Below are 20,035 nucleotides of genomic sequence, written 5' to 3'. Positions count from 1 at the left end.
CTCCACCACTCCCGCTTCCACTGTTCCTCCCCCCGCTCCCATTTCCGCTCCACCCATTCCACCAGCCCGCTTCCGGGAGCGAGACGAGACTGAGGTGCGTCCGTTGGCTGCCGATCCTCATCTGATTGATCTTAAGCGTGCTACTGCAGCCGGGGTACGTCGGTTCAGACACGTACCCGTAGAGTCTTAACTACCTGCTAAGAGGGACCCTACAGCGGCAGATTTGTTCAGCACCAGAATTCAGGAATCATTCTTTCGAGCTCAGTTGTCAGCACGGATCGCTCTGCGAGCGCATCGACTATTGGATCTCCCTGCTTTTCTGCTAGCAACCAGTGCGGATTCCGAAGTTCACCTCTCCTATCTGCCTGGACTTCTCACTCTACTAACTACGAGTGGCAGATATGTTGAAGAGTGAGTCCGAGTGTTTTATGCTTCAATGTGGACAGACCCCGACCACCAGTGGATGAGGTTCCATTTTGAGCGAGAGGATGTCACTATTCATGCTAGCCAGATACGCCAGCTGTTTGGATGTCGTGTCACTGTTAATGTCATATAAAATATATAATATAGTCATTCTTATCGAGGATGAGAACTCATTGGAGGCCCGATAACCAAATAAGTATGAGATGAATTTTATGGGTACGGGGATAGGTATAGCTTCATAGAAATATGTATGAAATGTCTAAATCCAGTGAAAAATTGCCCATTAACATCTCTAGTCCATAGGCATGGCAAGGAGGGTCCGTGGTAACGCCCTACAGAAAGTATTTTCGTTTTTTCTATGCATAAGCAGCAGATTGCAACATTCCATAGTGGCCTGATTTAAGGATTTAGTACATGAACCTGTATATGTTAAATTTTAGTATTGTGAAGCTAAAAAAAGGCACTATAAATGGTTTTTTTAAGATCCCAGAACACAATATCACAATACAACTACTGGGGCAAGTATACATTCATGGCTTTACAAAACTTATGATTTTTTGACAATAAATGGTAATTGAGCAGGTTTATCTGGACATGAATGGTCATCCAATGTAGTCGGGAGTAAGATCAATCAGGTGAAATTCTCCCTTCATGCATCTTTCTCTCCAGCCGGCCTATCCTCGACGGAGGCCAGATTATGTGCGTAACCCGCCCTTGAACTAGACCTAAGGGAATCTGAAGAACAAGCACAAATACAAAATAAGTCATACTGATGCAGCATAATTTGTCACCAACATATGGTATTGGTTTCTGATATGCAGCTGTTGTAATGAGTTATCTGAACTATTGACAAAGGATGCACTCTCTGGGAAGCAGACAGAAGCACAAAATTTGAAGCCAAGAATGAACTGTGCCGAATTTATGCTTTCTCACCATCTCCTCTACAGCTCTACTAACTGTTCACTAGTTGTACAGCATGGACACATTTGAACTGATGATTACTGAAGAAAACCAGTATCTGTCTAAACAAGCACACAACGAAGCTCATTGGTAGCAGATTTATAACTCAATAGTTTCATACTTGGCAGTCAATGCAACACATTTTTTTCAGAAAAGGGAACAAAATTTTGTTGGCAGTTCTATGATTGCAATACAGTAACATAAATAGGAAGAAATCATTGCAACTTGTTGAGCCTCAAACATTATCACCAAGGACACAAAGTGTGTGCTCCTAACTTGTGGTGCAATAATGTACTTGCCTGTTGAGATATAGGTTGTCCTATAACTGTTGTAGGGCAGACCCAGTGTCACAGGCTCCCATATTAGCAGGTCGGGGGATAGGATAAACTAAGGCAAGCCTTCCCCTGCAAATGAGGAGGCTGCTTTGAAGTTCGAACCTACGACATGGAGTGAGACAGCTCTCATCATTGCACCAGGTCTGCCCTTCTGTCCTATAACTGTTGTAGTTTCGCTTTATTCCCTGTTTTTCAGTTTTTTTTGTTCTCATTGGTATATAGGGTCTGTTTGGTTGAGCTGTGGCTGTGAAAAAAGTTGCTGTGGGCTGTGAGCTGTGGAAAAAGCTGTTGTAGGCTGTGAGTCGTTAAAAAGCTAAAAACCGTTTGGTGGAAATCACTAAAAGTCGTTAAAAGTTCTTCGATATATGTTTTCACAGTTCCATCCGAAAAGTCACTAAAAGCAGGTTTAGGGGTGCTTTCAGATTTGCACTGTGAGAAAGTCAGCTTTTAGAAAAAGCTGCTTCCTAGATCCAGCCCTTTGGTTGGCTTTTGGCTTTTAGGTGGCAAAAGCCAAAGCCAAAAGTCAAACCAAACACACCCATAGTTTGTGCAGTTTGATCCAAAGGGTTCCTTAGGAGCTTTCACTGGCTACAAGCATATGGTGCATCAATTTCATTTCAGGCGAAAACTAAAGAATAATAAAATTCCATTGAAGAGGCAACAAGAGACAATGTAGTATCTTGCAATAAGCCAATAACTACAGCTCACCATGCAAATCTGAATGATTGAAGATATACTGCATATAGCATTATTCTTAGATATTCCAGCAAAGATGAATGCAATACCATATATTATACAGGGGTTAATGACATTTCCAACTCAGATGCTCCACATACATATATGATATATAGGCACCCAGTCTCACTTTAAAATGGCAGTGGAGCATGTCCAAACTTTCCCACAAAAGGAACACTCCAGGAGTTTTCAAAATTTATATCAAGTAGCATTGCTGGTAACTGACCTTTTTAAATCGCACACAGCATACCCTTCGTTTTGAAACAGGTGACAACAAGATCCGATATCAGTATTCAATGCAGTACAGCAGGAGCATTATATGCACTAGTAAGTTTCATTCAGCCAATTAGACATGAGCAATAACAACAAGAAGAAACTTACCGGACCGAATGCCCTAGAATCCCAGCTACGAGTAGAGTTATCACCTTCAACCCAGCAATGCCCTTCTGGGATCTTAGTAGGGTTAAGGGACCCAGGGAGCTGTATCTTCTCACCAGGAAGCCCAATCAACCTCTTCACAAGCATCTCCTTATGATTGCTAGGGCACCTATGAACACAAAGGGAGTGATCAGGCTACAAAACAATGGAAGAAGTCAGCGGCAACGACCTTATTCCCAAAATTACCCCATCCTTACTTGAACAAAATCACATCACCATGTGAGAACTTGCACTGCTCAAGGCACCTCTTTTCTGCTAAAACGAAATCACCTGGTTCCAACACCCTGGTCAGCACAAACCAGAAGACCAAACTATTTGAATATGGACTGCAGCATAACCTAGTTGTCCATTGCCCAATTGCTACGTACAAATTGAAACCATAATACCTCCCCAGAAGCTATTGGCGGCCGTAAACGTAGGATACATGGATTCGCCAGTCACCCAAGTGAAATTCGCCCAACGGTCAGAAATGGAGACGCCAATTACAAACGCCATTGCACTCCTCTTGGTCGTCGACCAAAGATGGCTATAGGTTCTCATGTTCAATTATCCAACCTGTCCAGTAACAAAGATCAAAATAGCAACATTAAGTGAAAAAAATAAAAACTGAATGGAAATGGAACAATGTCATCGTGTGGAAAAAAGTGAAAAAAAAACTGAATAACACTGCAGGCCAATGAGTGAGGCTTGTAAGAACTGCGTGTGGTGAGGAATTCCTCCCGCAGGCCGCGGCACACACTCAGATTCAATTTAGAGCATGTGGAATCAATCAAACACTTACTCCAGTGAGGAGCGAGCTGATTCAGCCGTTGGAGAAGCACGGGTACTATTTAAACCGCTGCGGATTTATTATAGAGGAAACCGACGTTACCTCCGAAGAGGCGCCCAACAAGAACAGCGGGACGCCTTTGTCGTCCTCGGCGGCGGCGCGGAGCTGTGGTTGGACAGTTGGAGCGACTCTTCTGTCGGACAAGACGATGAGCACGGCGCACCCTACTTTGAGGCCACACGTCCACAACAGCCGTCCGATCGCACGACGACGGCGCAAAGTTGAACCGAGCGAGGACGGGTCTGGGCTGGCTCTGGTTTGAGCCGACGACCGGACGACGTGCTTCGCAGTTCGCACGAACAATCTGGACTGGAGTCGAGTTCTGCGCAAGAGCGGGCCCGCCCAAAACAATAGGTGGCCTCCTGCTCTCCCATGCATCTCCGTCGGCCCAACAATACAGAGTGGCCCAACTTCTCCAATGCGCAACTGCTGTACGCTCGACGTGAAGGCGCTTCTCCCAATCTCCCCTCCGACTCCCGTTCCTGCGCCCCAAACCCTAGGTCCGTTCGCGGCGGCGGTGGACTGCCAGTGGCAGCTCTCCGCTCGGCTTGGCTTGGGCAGCTGCCGCGCCGCGCACCTACGGGCAGCGGCTGGGCGGCCCGCGCTCGTGGCAGCACCCGCTGAGACTGAGACCGCCACCGGCGGTTCCTGGGCTGGAAGCCGGTGCAGCAGCAGGCAGTAGCCATCTCGGCCGCCAGTTCCAAACCCTAACCGAGTAACCGCAGCCGCAGCCGCAGCCGCAGGGTGCAGGCACGCACCAGCCTCACGCCAGCCGCGCCGCCGCTCCGGCCAGCCGCACCCCGTGCCGGCCAGCTGCGCCCACGAAGGTGAAAAGCAGCTTTACTTGCCGGCTTGGTTTTAAGTACAATTCACATATTAGGCTTGTGTCATCAAGACCATGACTAGGTTAGCATCTCTCTGTTTAACACTTCAACATCTGATATTGCACTGTTTCTGATAAAGTTCAACTCGAGTATGGCTGTGTTTCATACTGTTCGATGTGCCCTTACGCTCGGTGTTTCTTTTCCTGATTTCCTTTCTAAAAATAGTTTAATATTTTGGGTTGTAACACTGGAAATCTGCTCCTTTAACATTTGGAGGTGGTTATTCCCTGTTTATCAGGGTTAAAAGCCACCTTTTCTTTATTTCTTCACTGGAACTCTACTTTCTAGTAATATGACAAACAAGGTTAATTGGTGACTAAAAGAAGTTTGACTCTGAAGTTCATTATGTTGTTAAGTACAGCTGTGGAACTCTATTTGCAATATGTTTACAATTTATTCTGATCACGATCACATTTTAATTTTCTTGATTATATGTCAGAATTGCTTAATCTGAAATCTTCAGTCCAAGGGAAAGGGAAAGTTCCTTCAGGCTATTTTAATGCTCTCTATAATTAAGTGGAGCTTGGTTGACTGATGCCAAAGAGACCAAGCATCTAGCTTCGACTGATATTTCATTTCTTTGTACTACTTGCACCTAAAGGCTTCTCCATTAGTTCTTTGAGATGAAGTAAAAAAAAAGGCTGTTCCATCCAAGTGGGATCCTGTTGCATTGTCATTAGGACTAAACGTCGGCCATCCTTGTTCATTGATTGTGGATCAGAGCAGCAGTGGCATTTCAATAGTCTCGTGAGGGTAAAAAAACCCAGGCAAAATGAGTTAAAAAGTTTATTTTTTATCTTTCACGGCTGGTTACTCTGGGAGAGCTGGGTCGTTAAATGGGTCACCACCTAGCGCCTTTTCTAACCTTGAGTAGGTTTGTTGTAAGCATGCTTATTTCTACCTATTAATCTAAATGTGCAGCAAATTTAGATTTCTGACGTCCTTTCAGTTGACCTTGTTTGCAGTTCCATTATGACAAGTTCTCCTGTCGTATACTGTTTTCCTTTCGCTTTTGTATACCCACGGTATTGATATTGTTTATCAGTATTTTGTGTATAGGAATCTCAACTTCTTTGCCGAGGTTTATCGACAGTTGTATTTGTTGGGAAAAGTAGCAGTTTGACTCTATATAATAGAGAGTGCCATGGACGGACCTGAGTCTAGTAGAGGTCGCAGTAAGCAGGAGGTTGATGATAATGTTAATGCAAGGAATACTTGGAAGGAGGAGCAAGAAAATCAGGAGAATGTGGATAGCAGAAATTATTCGGATATATCCAGAAAACATGGATATGAACATGAAACTGGGCATCAGGATGATAATAGAATGATTACACCTTCAAATGATAGGAATGAATCAAGGAGGAATCCAGATAGAAGCTCAGGCCTGGCTCGAGGTGCCGACGATGACGTCTATAATCTGAGAAGGGACTCACGATCTCCTAAAGTTCAAAGGAGAAGCCCTGATGATTCCAAGGATCGAGACTATGATAGAAGGAGGGGAAGAGGGGACAATAATGATTGGGAACCTTCAAGAAGATTTAGCCCTGATGCTTCTGCTAGGAGTTCAGAGAGAAGAGAGGGTAGTAGGGAGAAGCAAGGACAACGGGATCAAGATGAAAGGGCATCAGTCAGGAGGGTAGATGAAGTTTATGTTGATGAAACTGGTGGTTCTCTTAGAGTTGACACAAGAGAAGCTTATAGAGATGATAAATCTGACAGAGGGAGGGATAGGAATTGGAATGAGAAAACCCGAGACATTGAAGGTTCTAAGGACTATGGGAGGAACACTCAATTACGAGATACTAAGGAGCCAAATGATTTTGAATGGAGGAATGCACAGGAAAGGCTAGATGGCGGGAATTTCCATGGCCGAACTGGATATCGGAGAGATTCTAGGGGTAGATCTGAAAGTATTAGAGGTCCCTCAAACTATGGGAACCGATACGACAATTCAGACTCAATAGAGATTCGACCTAATAGTAATCTTAACTTTGGAAGAGAGGGCTCTGTTTCTGGTAGAAGATTTGAAACCGGAGCACACCGAGATTCAGTACCTGGAGGAACTGATGATAAATCCTCTGATCATCTTGAACCAGATCCAAGTGGTAGCACAAGCATGGTTTCTTCGTTTCCTCAACAAGGTCCAAAAGGCGATAGGTCATCTAGAGGAGGAAGGGGTAGACCAAATGGAAGGGATTCTCAAAGAATTGGAGTTCCAATGCCAATCATGCCTCCTCCATTTGGTCCTCTTGGACTTCCACCAGGACCAATGCAGCATATGGGGCCAAATATTCCCCATTCTCCTGGTCCTCCTCTCCTACCTGGCGTTTTCATGCCGCCATTTCCAGGGCCTCTAGTGTGGCCTGGAGCTCGAGGTGTTGATGTGAATATGCTTTCTGTTCCTCCCAACCTTACCATTCCTCCAGTTGCTCCAGAACATAGGTTTGCACCAAATGTGGGAGCTGGGTCTAGTCATAATATCCACTTAAATCAAATGGACACTGGGTTAGGTGGTCCAGCAGATATATCAGGTTTGGGTTACAATAATATGGGTCCTCAAAGCCGTGAAATGCTCCATGATAAACCTGGTTGGATGCCACATAGGAACAGTGGACCAAACAGAAAAGCTCCTTCAAGGGGCGAACAAAATGATTACTCACAGAACTTTGTGGACACTGGCATGAGGCCTCAAAATTTCATTAGAGAACTGGATCTTACAAGCGTAGCAGAGGACTATCCAAAGTTGAGAGAACTCATACAGAGGAAAGATGAAATTGTTGCTAAGTCAGCTTCACCGCCAATGTATTACAAGTGTGACCTGCGGGAACATGTTCTTTCTCCAGAGTTTTTTGGTACCAAGTTCGATGTTATTCTTGTGGATCCTCCATGGGAGGAGTATACTCACCGTGCGCCAGGAATCACAGATCACATAGAATATTGGACTGCTGAGGAGATTATGAATTTGAAGATTGAGGTTTTCCCCTTTTCTTTATCCTTTCTATTTTGTGATTTCATTTATGCTGCAGAATTAATATTTAGAAGTGTATTTTTTGAATCAACAGGCTATTGCAGATACACCCTCCTTTGTGTTCCTTTGGGTTGGTGATGGTGTAGGCCTTGAACAGGGTCGTCAGTGTTTAAAGAAGGTAGAGCCTGCTATTTCCGTACTTAAATGACTGCGCTCTATATTATTATTGTAATGCCATTCGTTTTGGGGGATGGGGTGGGATCTTGAAATCATTTTTTAGGAGGTCACCCAGGTTCCCGCAGCTTCAAATCAATTTTTGCCCTCTGATGGAATGTCGTAGCAACATAAACATTGTTTCATACTTCCACAGTTTTATTTCATGTATGTGTGTTTTAATTTTCAGTTGTTGATGAGCTGCAATAACAAGTAGATGAGGCTGACTGAAATTTTTCTATGATCAGTGGGGATTCCGTAGGTGTGAAGATGTTTGCTGGGTGAAAACGAACAAGAAAAATGCAGCTCCAAGTCTGCGGCATGACTCACATACATTGTTGCAGCACTCAAAGGTAGTGTTGTACTTGATTAGTATGTGATGTATCATTTTCTGCCATGCCTACATGTCTTTTTCTTCTTCTGTTTTTCTCTGGTTCTCATGCGAAGTATCTACCCTTTCCATGTGCAGGAGCATTGCTTGATGGGCATAAAAGGAACTGTGCGGCGTAGCACGGATGGCCATGTCATCCATGCGAATATTGACACAGATATAATAATAGCTGAAGAACCAATTGATGGTATTTTTCCTTTGGTTTATTAGTTTTGTTCCTATTCTTGATGCAATCTATACTATTGGCTTATGACCAACGGCAATCATTTTCAATGATGAGGTGCATACACTGAGTAAACTTGTTTTCTCGAAATTTTCTTCTTTGCTTTCTTTCTGTTGAAAATGGAGTTCCCTGATCTGTTTTTATTGCTGCCATGGTATGAATATTCCAATTTTGTCCACCAAAATGTGTTACTGTGTTGTAAATTTGGCTTGGTTGGCAAAAACATCTGTCTTGGATTTATAGGAATTTGGGATTATAAACTAGTACCAACGTTCTCGAATATTTGTTGTCCGCTAGTTCAATTTTGAAGTAAAACGCAACAAATAAAAAAGAATGGAGGGAGTATCTGAAACAAGCTGTACATTCTGTTGCTGCCATTTGCTCTATGGCATGCTTAGCTGTTTATAGGATACCTGAGGTCATGATCTACAGTAATCTGAACTGCGATTTAAAAATGAATGTAGATCATATGCTGATGATGGTCCTGAAACATCTATTGCAAGTAGGTCTGGGTCTCTTAGTGGTAAAATCACTTGGTCCAGGTTGTTTGTTTTTTGAAGAGGGTTAACCCTGCTCTTCCAGAAAACGTATAAGTCTCACATAGAGCCTCGATGATTCTGCTGGGGTTACCAGTTTACAAAAAAACGATCCCAGTTGTAATCATAGAATCATATGCATGACTGCAAGTTATTGTTTTCGTTTGTTTGTACAGTTAGCAACAAGTAACATCGGTGTCTTTTTCTCCTGCAGGTTCAACAAAGAAGCCTGAGGACATGTATAGGATCATTGAGCATTTCGCTCTTGGAAGGAGGCGGCTCGAACTCTTTGGAGAGGATCATAACATCCGCCCGGGGTGGCTTACCCTTGGAAAAAATCTATCCTACTCCAACTTCAACAAAGAGGTAGATAGCTGGATATTCAACTTCATGCGCTGTTATCTGATCTGTTTACACCATCATCTCGATTACCGGTTTCTCTCGCAGGCATACATTAGGAGTTTTGCAGACAAGGATGGGAAAGTATGGCAAGGTGGCGGTGGCCGAAACCCTCCCCCAGAGGCTCCCCACCTCGTTGTGACAACACCGGAGATCGAGAGCCTGCGGCCTAAGTCGCCTCCGGCAAAGAACTAACAGCCGTCGTCAATTTTGTTACGCGGGCTACAAATTTTTTTTTGGGGGGTGGTGGGGACAGTAGCTTTGACGGCTCTTTCTGAAGGTCCACATGAGGCCTTATGAACCTTCTGTCTACAGAATAAAGGATTTTGCCGGATGGCCCTGTCTGTTAGCAATTATTAGTGACGCGATGCAAGAACGATTCAGTATTTTCTCCAGTAAGGTTGATGCTAAATTTGGTCTGGTACGTTGTTGTTGCGCCAATCCTTTCTCCGCAACAGAAAATTAATGTCGTTGTCAGATCGAGCAGCGACTAAAGAACTGCACTGCCTACTACATGATTGACGAAACATTTGTATAACGTGTGTATAGAGTACACATGTCAGGAAGGAATTCTCTGGAGCGCTGCGTGCGTGTGCGCTCGCGCAGGCAAGGATTTGACAATCCTGAATGCTGACAAGTGACAAAGAAGAGTGTATCATCAGAATTAACTGGTGAGAAAGAAGTTGGGGCGGGGGCAAGGCGTGTAACGGCGTAATGCGTCTGCGCAACGACAGCACCTTTTGCCTTGTCCTTTTTATCGTCCGCAGCGAAGCGAATTCCAACGGGTCGGCGTGACGCACGAAGTCGTTTTCGCCGAGAGGCCAAACCGGATCAGCTCGTCGTCGCCGATGATTGTTGCCGGCCTGGCTGCCCGAGTCGATTGTCTCGCGTGAGGAGTGGGCATCAAGGACCCCTTCTTCTTCCTTTTAATAACAATATGTATAAAGGAAAGGAGAAGGGTTACGCGCGCGTGTTGTCCCTGCCGATGGAATCTTGCAGGCGATGGAGATTTCGCGGCGCGATTCGGGAGGCCACGGTGCACGCTCCCATTGCTCGCCCCTGCCTGTGGCCAGCCAAGCAACACATTATTCGCGGAAGCTACTGACTGATCCACGTTTGTACTAGCAGACGTTTTGCTTGGAGCTTGGCCCGCCCCCCATGTGTTGTCTGGGATCATCATGTTGCCAGGTTGAAGAGAGCGGGTGGTCTGGTCTGGTCTTGCTCAATAATTCAGGACAAGGGAGGGTGGGCGCGTCTCCCTCGCCCGTTGCGTCCTGTACTCCTGTTCCTGTCAGCCCCTTTGCTTGGGATCTTAGCAACGAGGCTGCGATATCCCTTCCGAGACAGACCCTGCATTGATTGGCCACAGCGATGGATTTTTTTTTTAAAAAAAACAACAACAAGCGTATAGGCCCGGCCATCCGTCCCCGGCCGCGCGCGCGCCATGGTCCTGCTACCACTGCTGTTCCTTTTCACCAAGTCAAAAGCTCATTAAATATATAAATGTGTGTGTGTGTGTGACATTTCGTGACGATTTTGTGTTGTGAGTAGCGCGTACGGGCGCACAACATGTCAACACAGACACAGGGGTCGTTCTCCTGCCTTTCCACCGTGTCCTCTCTCTGGTGGTGTCTCTCGCCGCCTGTGTCACCACGCCGCCGCTGTCTCAAGGAAAGAAAGGAAAAACAAAACACGGCGGCGGAACATTTACGCAGCGGAAAACAAGCGCCATTTGCTGCTGAATTATGGACAGAAGATACGGAGTGATCTGCCAGTGCAGGGTATGAAAAGGCACGGCCCCGTTCGCGTCGCGCGCTGTGGAGGGAGGACGACAGTGGAGCTGCGGAGCGGAGCCCGTCAGTCTATCGCATCGCATGAAAGACGTGGGATGGGAGAGGAGAGGGAGAGGAGGCCCCATGCGCTGCGTCGCCCGTTCAGACGTGCATGCATAGATGCGACAATTCACCTTCCAGGAGACGAGCCGAGCGGGACGTGCATTGCATTGCATTGCACGGAGGGAGACGGAGGCATGCGGGGGCGGGCGGCGGTCCCTGCTGCTGGACACGAGAGAACGGACGTGTTTTTTTTTTCTTTTTTGTCCGGGAGTCGTACCGAGTGTACGAGACCGATCCATGGAAATGGCGTGTGGACGTGTGGTCTTGGCATTAATAGAGCCGAGCGGCCACACCACATGTTTGCATACAGTCTCTGCTAGCTTGTCGTCGCTCAGATAATTACCAATGTGAACGACCAAGATAGATAGATCCATATTGGCAGAGGGAGCTAGCTAGCGGTCTTCTGCATGCCTTGTCGCATATCCAAACCGAGAGGCGCAGCTAGCTAGGCCTGCGCAGATTTTCAACGAGATAACAACTGCATGACTCGCGATCAAACCGAACCGGGTAAAACACAAGAAGTCGTGGAAACTCAGATATGGTACCGATACGTCAAAATAGGACAACAATTATGTACATAAATGACAAATCGTTTCTCGTGTAAGAGTGGAATAAATGGGACTAATGTTGACTTCGTAGCATATAATCAAGGATGATTCCAAAGCGACCAGGAAACCATCGGCTACTACGTACTATATGGAAGCAACGAAAGCAAAATACAGAATTAACAACATGGCGTACGTTGTCGTCATAAGCAAATGAGATTTAAACAACAGATTAATGAGAGAGAGAGAAAAGGAGTTGTTCTAACTTGAACTAACTAAATATCCAGTTTTAGGATTTCTGCAGGCTACACGTACGGAGACACGGCAGCTGCTGCACGCAAAGATGAGTTTTTTTTTTCTTCTTTCCTCTCTTCGACTTTTTTTTTTTGAACGAACGGCACGACCTGCAGTTACTATTAATCGAGAGAACGGCACGACATTGAAGGAGATTGTGAACAGGGATGGATAAGATCATCTTAATTGTTTCTATGTGTAGTTCTTAAGAGTGTGTCGTGGTTCACATGGACCAGCAACTGGGTCTGCCCGGCAATATAATGTGCGCGCTGGGGAAGAGATGGGGGAGAGGTTCGGCATGTTCTAGAGTCCGGGACTACGCATGGGCAAAAGGGATCCAGGTGGAGTCTCCTACGAAACCCGCTTTTGGCAGACGAACAGACACTTCGTACTCCATCATATACAATACAGTAGAGGAGAGGTATGGTGTCTGTACTTGTTGACGCTTTTTCGGAGCGCCAAATACTCAAGAAGAACTGGCGGCGGTGCTCTCTGGTCAGGGGCGGACGGTCCGCGGCCTGGGGCCGGACGGTCCGCGACCTGGTGCAGGAGCTCGGGTTCCCTGTCTGACGACCGGACGGTCCACGCCCTAGGGCCGGACGGTCCGCGCGTACGCAGGGGCGGCGGAAGATCGCCGACGGCGCCTAGATCTCGCTCCCGGGAGGGACCCCGTCGGGGAGGAGAGATCCTAGAAGTTGTCTAGGCTCGGGCAGGCCGACCTAGACTCCTCTAATCGACGTAGAGTCGAGGAGAGACGGAGAATTTGGGGATCGAGTGGCTAAACCTAAACTAGACTAGAACTACTCCTAGGATAAAATGCGAAATAGAAGTTGTATTGATTCGATTGATGATTACAAATCGGCCGTAGACCTCTCTTTATATAGAGGAGGGGGGCTGGACCCTTTACACGACTGGATTCCGGGTTAATTCCGCAAATCTAGCCAACAAACATAGCACAAAACTCGGAACCCTAAACTGCTCTGCGCATGCGCGGACCGTCCGGCCCACAGGCGCGGACTGTCCGGACCGCGGACCGTCCGGCCTCAGGGCCGGACCGTCCGACCGCTCAATATGGTGCTCAACATATGCCCCCCTGCCTTTTGGTGGAGCTGAGCAAACCAAAAGCAACTAACTCGATGTGATTACATCGGTTCTCTTAGGCATCCTGCCACATACTAGGATGGTACTGTTTGAGGAAACGCCCATTCAAAGCCTTAGGCAAGTCCTTGCCTTGTAATGTTTGTAGCAAATAGGCGTTGCCAGACATCACATGTTTTACTTTATAAGGGCCTTCCCAGCTTGGTGACCATTTCCCGAACTTCCGGTCTTTATTCCTTAGAGGCAGAATGGTCTTCCACACCAGGTCCCCTACTTGAAATGATTTTGCTTTGACCTTCTTGTTGTAGGCTCTGGCTACCATGATTTTGTCCTTTTCTATTGCTCCCAAAGCTATCATCCTTTTGTCAGTCACCTCATCAATATTATCCATCATTGAATCATAATAATCGGTAGCAGTTAGATCATTTTGTCTGGCGAACCTGATAGCATTCAAACTTATTTCCACAGGCAACACTGCTTCCTGCCCATAGACAAGCTCAAAAGGAGATACTTTAGTAGCCCTATGTTTAGATATTCTATGAGCCCATAAAGCCTCAGACAAAATCTTATACCAATGTTTAGGATTATCAGATATTTTCTTTTTTATCAAATTAATCAATGTCCTATTGCTAGACTCGGCCTGACCATTGGCCTGAGCATAATATGGAGATGAATTAAGCAGCTTAATTCTGTATAATTCGGCAAATTCACGTACCTCCTTTGACATAAAAGAAGTACCTTGATCTGTAGTTAAGGTCTGGGGAATGTCGAATCTATGAATGATATGCTCAGTTATAAACTCAATTACCTCCTTGTGTGTCATGTTCTTTAGAGCAACGGCTTCAGTCCATTTGGTGAAGTAGTCAGTGGCAACTAACACAAATCGATGCCCCTTTGATGATGAAGGATGAATTTCTCCAATAAAGTCTAATCCTCATCCTCTGAACGGCCAAGGCTTGATGATAGGATGTAATTCGGCTGCAGGGACCAACTGTAGGTCGCCGAATTTTTGACACACTTGGCAACCCTTGTAGTACTTGAAACAATCAGCTATCATACTAGGCCAATAAAAACCAGACCTTCGCAACAACCACTTCATCTTTGGAGCTGATTGATGAGTACCACAAATTCCCTCATGTACTTCGGCCATGGCTAATATAGCGTCATCTGGGCCCAAGCACTTAAGCAGGATGTCATTGACTGTTCGGCGGTAAAGTTCATCACTCATCAAAACATACTTAAAAGTTGTTCGCTGAATGTTCTTATCTGTCCTGATATTGGGATTTCGTAAATAATTAAGTATAGGTGTCCTCCAATCACTTGCATCGGCTTCATTGTCAGCCGAATTAATGAAAAGAACATTTCTGGTAACCCCGGACGGTCCGGCGTCATCACGCGGACGGTCCGTGACCTGGGAATTTGGCTTTGCACTGGTTATCAGATTTTCAGTTTTGTGAAACTTCCCTCTCTTTATCCGATAACCTGATTCATCTTGTGCCAAATCATTAGCTCTATGATTCTCAACTCTAGAGATATGTCGAATACTGAATTCGTCAAAAGAATGGATTATGCTCCAACATTTCTCAAGGTAACTATTTAGAGTACCATCAAAACATTGATATTCTTCTAACACTTGTTGGACAACCAGCTGAGAATCACCAAATACCATCACATGTTTTACTCCCATACCATTTAAAAGTTCTAAACCGAATAGGAGGGCCTCATATTCGGCTTGATTATTAGTGCAATAAGTTTTCAATCGGCTAGAGAAGTCAAAGGAGACATTACTTGGTGAAACAAGTACAATGCCAATTCTTTGCCCTTCATTGCAAACTGATCCATCAAAATATAAAGTCCAAGGAGTAATAGTGAGGTATGACATGTCTAGCTCATGAATATCATTAATCCGATGTTCTACAATGAAATCCGCTACGACTTGGCCTTTCATAGATTTTAATGGTTCATAGGCCAAGTCATATTCTATTAGTGCATAAGCCCACTTACCAATTCTACCACTCATAATTGGGTTATGCAACATGTATTTGATCACATCGGCTTGACCAGAAACAGTGCAATGACTAGACAGCAAATAACATCTACATTTGGTGCATGCGTAAAACAAGCATAAGCATAACTTTTCAATAAAAGTGTACCTTGTTTCAGCATCCACCAACCTTCGGCTTAGATATGCCACCACATGCTCCTTCCCCTCAGTTTCTTGTGTCAGAACAGCCCCAATGACCTTATCCTCAGCTGCAATGTATAATCGAAATGGCACTCCTGCTTGTGGTGCTTTTAATACGGGAGCCGAAGATAAGTATTTTTTGATGAGATCAAATGCTTCTTGCTGTTCTGCCCCCCAAGCGAATTCGGCATCATTCTTAAGCCGAAGAATGGGGGTAAACGCATCAATCTTCTCGCCTAGGTTAGAAATAAACCTTCGTAAATAATTCACCTTACCGAGGAACCTCTGTACCTCGACTTTACAGGTCGGAGGCCCCACATTCCGAATAGACTTGATTCGGTCAGGGTCTATCTCTATACCATGTTCATGTATGACAAATCCTAAAAACTTACCAGCCGACACTCCAAAAGCACATTTACGTGGGTTCATTTTCAAACCATACTGACGCATTTTATCAAATGCCTTGCGCAAATCAGCTATATGAGAACTAAACTCAGCTGATTTGACTACAATATCATCAATAAACTTCCACAGTGTTTCCTAACAATTCATGGAAAATCAAATTCATAGCCCTCTGATAAGTAGCACCAGCATTTTTCAGACCAAATGTCATGACAACCCACTCAAATAAACCAATGAAGCCTGGACATATAAAGGCCGTTTTAGACGCATCTTCTTCGGCCATGAAAATCTGATTATATCCGACATTACCATCAAGGAAGCTAATAATTCTATTTCTTGATGCATTATTGATTAATGTGTCGGCTATGGGCATGGGATATTCGTCTTTAGGAGTTGCTCTATTTAAATTGCGAAAATCAATGCATACTCTAAGTTTACCTGTCTCCTTCTTCTCCACCGGCACAATATTGGAGACCCACTCTGCGTATCTGCAAGGTCTGATAAAATCAGCTTCTAGCAGCCGGTGGATTTCGTCCTTGATGCGTGGGAGAAGATCCGGACGAAATGTTCTAGCTCTTTGCTTGAAAGGTCTGAAACCAGATTTAATAGGCAGCCGATACTCTACGATCTCTCGGCTTAATCCAGACATCTCAGTATAATTCCAAGCAAAGCAATCTGAATATTCCTTCAATAGACCGATCATCTCATTTCTAGAATCGGTCTCCAGGGTCTTGTTTACAAAAGTCGGCCTTGGAGTTTTACCATCTCCTATGTCAATCTCCTCCAAAGGATCGGCCGATGTAAACCCCTGTCCTAGTTTATCAAGATCTCTGAATTCCTCTATCATGTCCCCCACAGAGGAATCAGATGATCTTTGTGTGATGGCGGACTTTCTGGTCTCGGGGACCGGATCATCTGTAATACTGTCTTTTCGCTGTGGTAGATGTTCGGTCTTAAAGTCCGAACTCTTTCGTGAAAGACCAGACCATCCGGCCTTGGCGGCCGAACTGTCCGTGACCAAAGACTCATGAACTTTGTGTGTATTCATCATTTAACTTTATTTAGGATTTAGCCGATTCTCCATCGGCTCTAGCATTACAGGAATGAAACCTTTCTTATCTATACTTATGAATTGATAATCAGAAAAGTCTACTCCTGTGAGACATGTAGCAGTTTCATAAGTCTAGAGTACAGGGGCATCGGCCACAGCGATGCAGGCCGATACATCAGCATGTACTTGTTCTATGTCATCGCCTACCCATTGTATCAGCATTTGATGTAATGTAGAAGGTATACATTGATTGGCGTGAATCCAATCTCTGCCTAGGATTAAACTGTAATTTCCTTCTACATCAACGACGAAGAATGCAACAGCAAGGGTCTTAGTCCCGATGGTTAATTCAACGGACGTGACTCCCCTGGCTTTGATCGAACTATCAGTTCCAACACCGCTGAGGGTCATGTTGGTCTTGACAAGTTCGTCATCTTATTTACCTAATTTTCTGTATAATGAATAAGGCATTAGATTTACAGCCGCCCCTCCATCTACCAACATCTTAGCAATCGGTATCCCATCAATGTGGCCGCGCACGAAGAGCGGCTTTAAATGATTTACCGATTCTTTTGGTTTAGTAAAGGTGGCTTCTTTAGGACCAAAATCAAACTGGGCAACAACAGGTTCATCGTCGCCGATAATAGTATAATCGACAGAAAATGTAATAATATTTACATCCATACCTGGGCGTTCTCGAGAAGCCTCGTAGTCGACCAGGTCTTCTCCCAGCAGGTCGTCCTCTTCCATTGATGTCGTCGTGTCGTTGGAGGCTTCCTGGTGAACGGCGGACGGTCCGCGTGCGGGGGCCGGACGGTCCGCGCCTAGTGCAGGTTGTCCAGAGACTTCCTGGTGAATGGCGGACGGTCCGCGCGCAGGGGCCGGACGGTCCGCGCCTGGTGCAGATTGACTTTCTATTTCTGTGGCCGTTTGTTTTTTCTCAACGGCCTTCGGTCTCCATTTTTTTGCGGTGGCGGGTATAATGGATGTGTGTCATTAAATGTCTTTTCCGCCTATTTCTCCTGGCTCTCCTTCACTCTTAGGCGCTGTAATTTTCTCTTTTGGGATCGTGTCAATCCCGCTGGGCACCATCGAGGCATGGAGTATTTTGGATCGGCTGTTTTGACGATAGCCGTATCCTTTTTGGTTGTGTTATCCTTTTTGGTTGTGTTGGCCGATTCACCAAAAATCATTGGCCCTTTATTGTCCCCTTGTATGACAACATCTGCAGTGCCTATTTTGATAATGTCTTTTTTCGTTGTTCTTTGAGTTGCTACAGGCATATGCCCCCCTGCCGGATTGGTCGGCCTAGGAGGCCGAGTAGTCCGGCAATCTTGTTGGGCCTGTGCCTGGTGACCAGATTCAGCAGCGCTCAATCGGTCTTGCACTGGCGGCGCCAACCTATCAAAAACGGATGTTTGGGGTGCCTGAAAGGGAAATGTGCCCTTGGGCCATTTCTAAGTATTTTGGTGATTTGGTGTCCAACACAAGTGCCTAAGTGTAAAATGGTGAACGAAGTAAAAATCAAGAATAAAGGTATGTTTCTCAGGCTTAGTACATTGTTTTAGAGACTAATGTATTGTGTCTAAGTGCTGGAAACAGGAAAAATCCAATTGGAAATGTCTTGGCTCGAGCAGCCAAGACTCTGCTGAGTCTGGGAGCACCGGACTGTCCGGTGCGCCAGGCTGGCTTGTGCGAACTGGCCGCTCTCGGGAATTCACCGACGACGTATGGCTATAATTCACCGGACTGTCCGGTGTGCACCGGACTGTCCGGTGAGCCAACGGTCGGCCGGGCCAACGGTCGGCCGCGCGATCTGCGCGGGACACGTGGCCGAGCCAACGGCTAGAAGGGGGCACCGGACTGTCCGGTGTGCACCGGACATGTCCGGTGCGCCAACGGCTCCAAGTCAGCCAACGGTCGGCTGCGCCGTTTAAGGAAAGAAATCGGGCACCGGACAGTGTCCGGTGTGCACCGGACTGTCCGGTGCGCCACGCGACAGAAGGCAAGAATTGCCTTCCCTGTTTGCTCTCAACGGCTATTAGCTGCCTTGGGGCTATAAAAGGGACCCCTAGGCGCATGGAGGAGTACACGAAGAAACCTAAGAGCATTCTTGATCATCCACACTCAGTCTTTGCGCATTCGTTTGTCATTCTCAGTGATTCGAGCTCCGTTCTAGTGAGAACTTTGAGATAGTCATTTGAGCTTGATTCTTGGTCGTGTGTGTGCGTATTTTGCTGTGGATTTGTGTGTGTTGCTTCCCTCCCTTACTCCGTACTTCTTTGTGAACTTCAATTGTAAGGGCGAGAGACTCCAAGTTGTGGAGATTCCTCGCAAACGGGAAAAGATTAAAGTAAAGAAGAACACCGTGGTATTCAAGTTGATCATTGGATCACTTGAGAGGAGTTGAGTGCAACTCTCATCCGTTGGGACGCCACAACGTGGAGTAGGCAAGTTTTGTACTTGGCCGAACCACGGGATAACCACCGTGCCATCTCTGTGATTGATTTCTTGTGGTTATTGTGTTTTGACTCCTCTCTAGCCACTTGGCAATTGTTGTGCTAACGATTAACCAAGTTTTTGTGGCTTAAGTTTTCAAGTATTCAGGATCACCTATTCACCCCCCTCTAGGTGCTCTCAATTGGTATCAGAGCCGTTCTCTTCAAGAAGGGACTAATCGCCCGAAGAGATGGATCCTAAGGGGAAGGGAATCGTGATCAACGACAAGGAGAAGGAGTCCTTCGTCAACGAGCCGAAGGATGACAAGCCTACTGACTCGGGCTCCGGCCACAAGCGCAAAGATGGGAAGAAGAAGAAGACAAGGCGCATCAAGGAGATCGTCTACTACGACGATAGCGATGAGTCTACTTCTTCCCAAAAGGACGACGACAACGACTACAGGAGGACGGTCAATTCGAACTTTTCATTTGATTATTCTCGTATTCCACATAGTTCGAATTCGCATTTGCTTTCCATTACTCTTGGCAAACCTCCACACTTCGATGGGGAGGACTACGGATTTTGGAGTCACAAAATGCGTAGTCACTTATTCTCTCTCCATCCAAGCATATGGGAGATTGTAGAGAATGGAATGAAATTTGATAGCTCGGATAGCCCTATGCTTATAAATGAACAAATCCATAGAAATGCACAAGCTACTACTGTTCTATTAGCATCTTTGTGCAGGGAAGAGTACAATAAGGTGAGCGGCTTGGACAATGCCAAGCAGAT

General features: G+C 45.7%; 2 protein-coding genes across 11 annotated transcripts; one reads left to right on the top strand and one right to left on the bottom strand.

Moving 5' to 3' along the window:
- Positions 1-874: 874 nt before the first annotated feature.
- Positions 875-4,010, bottom strand: LOC103631723 (mitochondrial inner membrane protease subunit 2). Of its 7 annotated transcripts, none has more exons than XR_004852736.1 (6): positions 3,763-3,988; positions 3,278-3,446; positions 3,089-3,175; positions 2,835-3,000; positions 2,680-2,704; positions 875-1,158 (listed from the first exon to the last, which is right to left on the bottom strand). XR_004852736.1 is itself a non-coding variant. In XM_020545062.3 (5 exons), exons 2-5 carry the CDS (start codon positions 3,429-3,431, stop codon positions 1,051-1,053), a joined length of 501 nt encoding a protein of 166 aa, XP_020400651.1. In that variant the 5' UTR covers positions 3,432-3,446; positions 3,763-4,010; the 3' UTR covers positions 875-1,050. The 7 variants fall into 7 exon arrangements, 1 of the variants encoding a protein (XP_020400651.1); XR_002265455.3 differs by having other exon boundaries at positions 3,089-3,161; XR_004852731.1 differs by lacking the exon at positions 2,680-2,704 and having other exon boundaries at positions 3,763-3,994.
- A 67-nt stretch (positions 4,011-4,077) lies between these two features.
- Positions 4,078-9,758, top strand: LOC109942741 (N6-adenosine-methyltransferase non-catalytic subunit MTB). Of its 4 annotated transcripts, none has more exons than XM_020545057.2 (7): positions 4,078-4,547; positions 5,650-7,578; positions 7,667-7,750; positions 8,034-8,138; positions 8,255-8,363; positions 9,150-9,301; positions 9,383-9,758. In XM_020545057.2, exons 2-7 carry the CDS (start codon positions 5,749-5,751, stop codon positions 9,527-9,529), a joined length of 2,427 nt encoding a protein of 808 aa, XP_020400646.1. In that variant the 5' UTR covers positions 4,078-4,547; positions 5,650-5,748; the 3' UTR covers positions 9,530-9,758. The 4 variants fall into 4 exon arrangements, with proteins under 4 accessions (XP_020400646.1, XP_020400647.1, XP_020400649.1 ...); XM_020545058.3 differs by having other exon boundaries at positions 4,108-4,626; positions 5,664-7,578; XM_020545060.2 differs by having other exon boundaries at positions 4,110-4,547; positions 5,664-7,578.
- The last annotated feature ends 10,277 nt before the right edge of the window (positions 9,759-20,035 follow it).

The sequence above is a fragment of the Zea mays genome, chromosome 1, assembly GCF_902167145.1.
Source record: "Zea mays cultivar B73 chromosome 1, Zm-B73-REFERENCE-NAM-5.0, whole genome shotgun sequence".
Classification (NCBI taxonomy): Eukaryota; Viridiplantae; Streptophyta; class Magnoliopsida; order Poales; family Poaceae; genus Zea; species Zea mays.
This window is presented reverse-complemented; position numbering and strand designations above follow the sequence as displayed.

What these genes read in the sequence shown, in the direction of transcription:
- LOC103631723 (XM_020545062.3), bottom strand. Translation starts at nt 3,431, where the DNA reads ATGAGAACCTATAGCCATCTTTGGTCGACGACCAAGAGGAGTGCAATG. An exon ending in CGCCAATAGCTTCTGGGGAG is followed by an intron (nt 3,162 to 3,277) that starts GTATTATGGTTT and finishes TGTTGGAACCAG; the next exon opens with GTGATTTCGTTTTAGCAGAA. An exon ending in ATTCTAGGGCATTCGGTCCG is followed by an intron (nt 1,159 to 2,834) that starts GTAAGTTTCTTC and finishes CTTGTTCTTCAG; the next exon opens with ATTCCCTTAGGTCTAGTTCA.
- LOC109942741 (XM_020545057.2), top strand. Translation starts at nt 5,749, where the DNA reads ATGGACGGACCTGAGTCTAGTAGAGGTCGCAGTAAGCAGGAGGTTGAT. An exon ending in TTATGAATTTGAAGATTGAG is followed by an intron (nt 7,579 to 7,666) that starts GTTTTCCCCTTT and finishes TTGAATCAACAG; the next exon opens with GCTATTGCAGATACACCCTC. An exon ending in GTCGTCAGTGTTTAAAGAAG is followed by an intron (nt 7,751 to 8,033) that starts GTAGAGCCTGCT and finishes TTCTATGATCAG; the next exon opens with TGGGGATTCCGTAGGTGTGA.